This window comes from Trachymyrmex septentrionalis, unplaced genomic scaffold (genome assembly GCF_001594115.1).
Source record: "Trachymyrmex septentrionalis isolate Tsep2-gDNA-1 unplaced genomic scaffold, Tsep1.0 scaffold9, whole genome shotgun sequence".
In the NCBI taxonomy this organism is placed as follows: Eukaryota; Metazoa; Arthropoda; class Insecta; order Hymenoptera; family Formicidae; genus Trachymyrmex; species Trachymyrmex septentrionalis.
This window is the reverse complement of record NW_017306091.1, coordinates 1,874,816-1,880,901: the sequence shown is the minus strand read 5'-3', so window position 1 is coordinate 1,880,901 and position 6,086 is coordinate 1,874,816. Positions and strand designations below refer to the sequence as shown.

Genomic DNA, 6,086 nt, shown 5'->3' with positions numbered 1-6,086 from the left:
TATATATATATATATATATAATATATAGACAGTTTATACTGATAATAATTGTCATTTTTATCAACATGAACACAACAGATTACAGCTATCTTTCCCTGAAGCTTCACGTTTTTTAAACTCCGAATATTTTTTTTTTTGCCTTCGGAACATTGGAATATTCAATTTGTAATTATATACATATCTCGGCGAGATTTCTCATATGCAGATATTGATCGTCGCGAGACTGTGTTTACATTATCGCTGCGATACGTGATGAAATATAATAACGACTTATTAGAAGGACACCATTCTCCACGTGTCACGAATTTGCTCATGTATTTTCTTCCCCCTACATTCCTCGTGTATTTCGTAGACCACTGGTAGTCAGTTGCGTCCTAGCTCGAATACGGTTCACAAGTAACGACTGTCTTCTCTGCTCCCGTTAATTTTTGTCAGTGTAACGAACTCAATAATTACACAACATTGTTATTTCAATGTTCAGTGATCCAATTTCTAGAATCTATATATATATATTAACTAAAATAAAAAATTCTTTTCATTACAAACAAAAATTTTTTATATTTGTAAAAGATTTATTTTTTTAAATTTTGAAGAGAATTTTTTAATTAACTTTATTAATATATTGTTAATAATAGTTATATATAGTAAAAATGTACGATTTTAAGATTTATTTTCATTGAATCTATTTATCTTTCAGTGACGGAAGTGCAAAATGCCTTCAATCGGTACTCGATCGATAAGAGTGCCTGGAGAAATGGATCGGTGTCCATCTCACAGACGAAACGCTACGTCGAGACATGCTGGATGCCGACCTATGCTGGATATGTCCAATATATTGAAGTCGTCCCCTGTCGCTTGTCATAATTTTGCAACATGCTACGACGTATTTAATGCCTCTAATGACGTCCTGTTCGAAAAGGATCACGTCACAACGTTAGAAAACGGACCCAATAGTGCGGCTTACCTGTCACAAGACACTTCATTATCTTACAATGCCCGTTCAATTGATCTGTACTTGGCGCAAAAAGAATTTGCTTGTCCCGCTGCTCCTTGTAATTATGGACGTGATACAAGTGTAATGAATCACCGAAATTGTCATAGTTCTATGCGAAAGAGGAACACGATGAGATATTCTCATACAGCGGATGCTCTCTCGATAACGAGATACATTCTCGTATTCATCAATCAAATGTTAGGATTAATAACCACCGATTGGATAACGAATTCTTCATGGAGGAGATGGCGAACCTATTTTCCTTTCTTAATTTGCCTACTTTGTGTGACGCAGTGTTCAGCTCGCACTTGCTCAGTTGGATTAAGCACACCGGGATGTAAGTTTCGTCCAAATGTATCTTTGCATATAAGTACAATCAAATATACTCGTAAAACATGTTGCACTCTCAAATTTGATATTAACAATTAGTGAATTAGCTATTTAAACTGATATTTAAATTGGCGTGTTTTTGTTTTCGCTATTATACATGCATACTGCATAAACTGCATTTCATTTGCTGCTCACAGCACTCTTTGAGTTTCATCTTTATTGTTTTTCAAAAACGAAGTGATACTCATAAGCGCTGTGAGCGACAAATGGAACGCACCCGTGATGCACATTTCGAGACATATGTATATTCAAATTTAAGTGTTTATAAAACAGAAATAAAAGCCGTTGTCTTCTATTTATCTCGCATGCGTACCACTGATGCGCTAGAATTATAAATAAAACATATGTCTTATCTCTCCTTTTGGAATTCTGTCGAGCTAAATGTATATATCTATATTTAATACTCGAGCTGTACAGTTCACATCGAAATTATCAATCCCGTTGAAGTGTATTCTCATGATCATATCTTCATTTTACTTTTTATGACGTTTATGATGCAAACTTGTATAGCATATATAAATTTTGGTTTAATTATTTTATTTACTTATAATGTGTTTGCTTATATTCTCATTAATCTATGAATTTTTATAATTGAAGTATCTTGTATTCTCTATCTCAAATAACAAGACTATCATCTTATTCTTAATTCTATTTGTAGGGACCTGGCCACAAGGTGATATTGTTATTCAACATGGTAAACCACTCCAAATGTTCTGTCTGTTGAATCAGACGATCATGGAACTTGACTATCCTAATAAAGATGCGGGAGATCTTCGATTCTTTCGTAATGATCAAGAATTGGAGTCGGAATTCGTCACGGTAATTAATGAAACTACGATAGAGCTGTCCATCAAAACGCCACCGCCCTCCGACGACATGTACAATTGCAAGTTGCGAATGAAAGACAACGACTATATAGCAGTTTGTCTCAATAAAGTTGTAGTTGGATGTAAGTAATCATACTTATTTTAATTATTTATGTATATTCCATTAAATTATCGAATCGTTAGATCAGCTTTTAAGAACTATTAGATGACTTCTCGCGAAAAAATAAGTTGAAATAAACAAAATAAAATTTTTCCATACAAAATCTCATGAAATAAATTTTATTCTACATTTTCGTCTTATTTTTTGTCAACTCTTCAGTTGTACTATCAGTTCTGAGATATCCGATGTATGTGCTATTCTATTAAAGAAGATACTTTTTGTAATCTGAAGAATTTGGGTATCGAGAAACATATACATCTTATTTTTTATAATCGTCACGTGTATTTGAAATATATAGCTATCTACATATCCAATAGAAGTATACATTTATCCTTATCAATATGACCCGACGATGTTTTGCGGAGACAGTACAGTGCATTGATTCTCTTTTTATTAGTTATGAGTAAATCGTGACATGCATGCGTCTTAGAAATCGTTTTATCATCGATAATAAAGATAACTAGAAAACAGATACTATACAATATAATATTAAGAGTTAGTCAAGTCACTTCTTCTCTCGTAGAAATTTACTTATTTGAAGAATTAATATTTAAGTTAAATTTTTATAATAAATTATACATTTATATAACTTATTTATATTTATATCTATTTAATAAATTTTAATATAATACATATAAAATATCCGCAATATCTTAAAAACGATAGAAATTGAAATTTTACATATACCGATGTAAACTAATAGGATTGATCGTGATATATAATGTTTATAAAACATCATTTCTAATATCTTTTATCAACTACTTAGCGAATATCAAAAACTACATTTGAAAATTATGTATTTTAAATCCAATACATTTTCTTTCTTATGTGAAATGTTTTATCTTATTTTATTTGTTTTGTTTCACGACAGATCCACCTCAAAAACCCAAACATTTTGATTGTGTCTCTTATAATTGGGAAAGCTTTAATTGCACATGGGAGCCAGAACACAATTTCGTCAGTACAAAATACGATTTAATGTTTCAATTACCTGGAAGATTAGGAGCAATGTATTACTGTCCGCTTGCGACGACGGCAGAGAATTCATGCACGTGGGATATATATTCCGATCCAATATATAGGCAACCATATGCATTTTATATTTTCATACTGAAAGTATCTAATCCTTTTGGGGAACTCAATTTCACATATCGTGTTCAACATTATCCTAATGGTATGTAAATTTTATATATGGATTATTATTTATATCCTCGTAAAAATCTCTAGCAATGAGAAATGTACAATCTGAATATACTGTATACTTAATATTCAAGAATATTATTGTTTTTAGTTATTCCGGCTAAACCTAACAACCTTACCTTAATAAGCAAGACATCGGAAAGTGCACTGTTGCATTGGGAACTTCCCTTCCCGATGGCAACATTTCCTGTTGGTGTTCATCACAAAATTATGTATCAACATCAATGGGATCATGAAAAAGATTGGAAGGTATAATCGTATTGATTCAAGTAATTTTTTACTTTGTTAGATAATTTGTTGATATCGCAATTGAAAAAGTTATCAATTCTGTGATAAATAAAATAACAATCTTGATCAAAGACTTATTTTCCCTTTGTCTGTAGGTTATCAATATTACGCATCCTAAGAATAAAGAGCAATGGCTTTACAATCTTACCGGATTAGAATACGCTAATACAGTATATGATGTTCGCATTTATTTAAAAAGCTCGACAGCTGTAAGACCGGATCGATGGAGTGAATTTAGTGTTGTTACATTCAGGACATCACCAAAATGTAAGTAAAGTAATTCTGAATTATGAAGAGAATCTGTTGTCTTTATATTTATTTTTTATTATTTATTTGATTATAACTATAATTGAATGACGTATTGCAAATTTGACTGTGTCAATTTTGCAATACGTTTTTGACTAATTAACAGATAACATCTATCTGTTTCTATTAAATTTTTTCTGATTTAACTTTAGTGCCTAGTGCTGCACCGCGAACTGACATTGGTAGCTTTGAAATTGCTGAAAATAATGGAAACAGAGACGTATACTTGTACTGGCAAGCGATACCACAAAATCAAGAAAACGGCGATAATTTTAAATATCAAATTATTCACGTGGAGGAAAATGGCCAGAAAGTTGCGCTTACACCAAGTGAAACGACTAGGACATATGCTAAATTGAAGGGAATCACCCTCAACAGTTACCTATTCGAGATCATCTCGACGAACGAGGTCGGAGCTAACAACAGCCGTGCGAGAATATACGTACCAAATCAGAAAGAAAGTAAGTATATTAAGAAGATAGATGTGTCAAGGAAGGACAGAAAGATTCAAGTATACCTAACAATTTGTTCTTAGTTCCACATGAACCAATAGCGTTCACGAAAATCGCTTTCGAAAATGGATTGTATGAATTATCTTGGAAGCCACCGTTTGAAGATCATAATATCAAGAATTACACGATCTTTTGGTGCGACAACGAGCGTGATCGTCCTTATCAGTGTACCGTATGTATCGATACTTTCTTTCACATTATTCGAAGAATTTTTTTTTACATAACAAATAAAAGTGTATTTCATATAAAAGTATGGACGCGCAGCATGTTAAAGTGATTTGTTTGAATATTTGCAGGGTTACTTGGACTGGGTGCATGTTCCTAAAAATACTATGATCTACAACATAACTGTACCGAATCCGTCCAAGGTATATCAATTTGCAATCTCCGTCAATACTGAGAGAGGTAGCAGCGGCATGATATGGTCGTCATGCACGGTAATTCATAACAAGGTGCTCGGCAAAATGAAGTCTGTTTGGATTAATCGCATTGGATCGCATTTTATTGAAGTCGGTTGGAAGCTTGATTGTTCGGATCGCATCGGGATAATTGAAGGATTCAACATCTATTACTGTCCCATAGTATCACCAATGAATGTCAACTGTAACGGTCCTATGTTTAATAGTACCATCAAGGCGGACGCACATACGATACATGGTATTGTTGATAATCTGAAGCCCTACACTACGTACATGCTGAGTGTCGCGGTGTTGACAAAGAGCGGTGAAGGTCTGCGTAGTGATCCCCTATATAATACCACGCTGGAAGCTGCGCCAAGTACACCACCGTTAAATGTTAGAATCACTGACTTGTCTAACACGACGATGTTTGTCGCATGGAAAAAGCCGTCGGCGATGAACGGTGTGCTCAGATATTATGAAGTCGACTACAATGGTCAAGCCATTAGAGTGGATGATAAAGATCACATTAAACTAACGGGTTTGAAGCCGTATACAAGATATTTTATTAGAGTCTCCGCTTGTACCGTCCAGTGCAGTGAAAAGTCATCGATGATAGATGAGTCTACGAAGATCGGCGTGCCTGGCAAAATCAATATTCCTTTAGTACGTTTTGTAAACTCCAGCCAAGTGATCATTCAGTGGGAGCCACCGCAAGAACCAGCTGGTCCATTACAGTACATGTATTACGAAATAGAATACGGAAATGGCATGATCCAGAATGTCACGAGAACAGGTGAGACTGTTTTTAATTGAATTTCTTTCCTTTAATAGAATTTGAGAAAATTTCTGACAAAGTTAAATTAAATATACTATAATAAGAGAAATATTCTTTTCAAATATATAATTCGATTCATTTTTTGAATTATTCTATTTTTCTATTCTATTCATTTCCATTTGAATGATATAGTGATAAATGTACAATAGTGATAGTTGTATGAAATGAGAAGT

General features: G+C 33.4%; 1 protein-coding gene across 1 annotated transcript in view; it reads left to right on the top strand.

Moving 5' to 3' along the window:
• Nucleotides 1-6,086, top strand: part of LOC108755644 — a 23,399-nt gene that overhangs the window by 13,963 nt on the left and 3,350 nt on the right. The window contains exons 2-9 of the mRNA XM_018498763.1: nt 698-1,331; nt 2,043-2,333; nt 3,243-3,545; nt 3,663-3,820; nt 3,955-4,126; nt 4,318-4,626; nt 4,701-4,849; nt 4,974-5,871. Coding sequence (XP_018354265.1) covers nt 713-1,331; nt 2,043-2,333; nt 3,243-3,545; nt 3,663-3,820; nt 3,955-4,126; nt 4,318-4,626; nt 4,701-4,849; nt 4,974-5,871 — 2,899 coding nt within the window. The 5' untranslated portion in view covers nt 698-712. The remainder of the gene's footprint in view (nt 1-697; nt 1,332-2,042; nt 2,334-3,242; nt 3,546-3,662; nt 3,821-3,954; nt 4,127-4,317; nt 4,627-4,700; nt 4,850-4,973; nt 5,872-6,086) is intronic.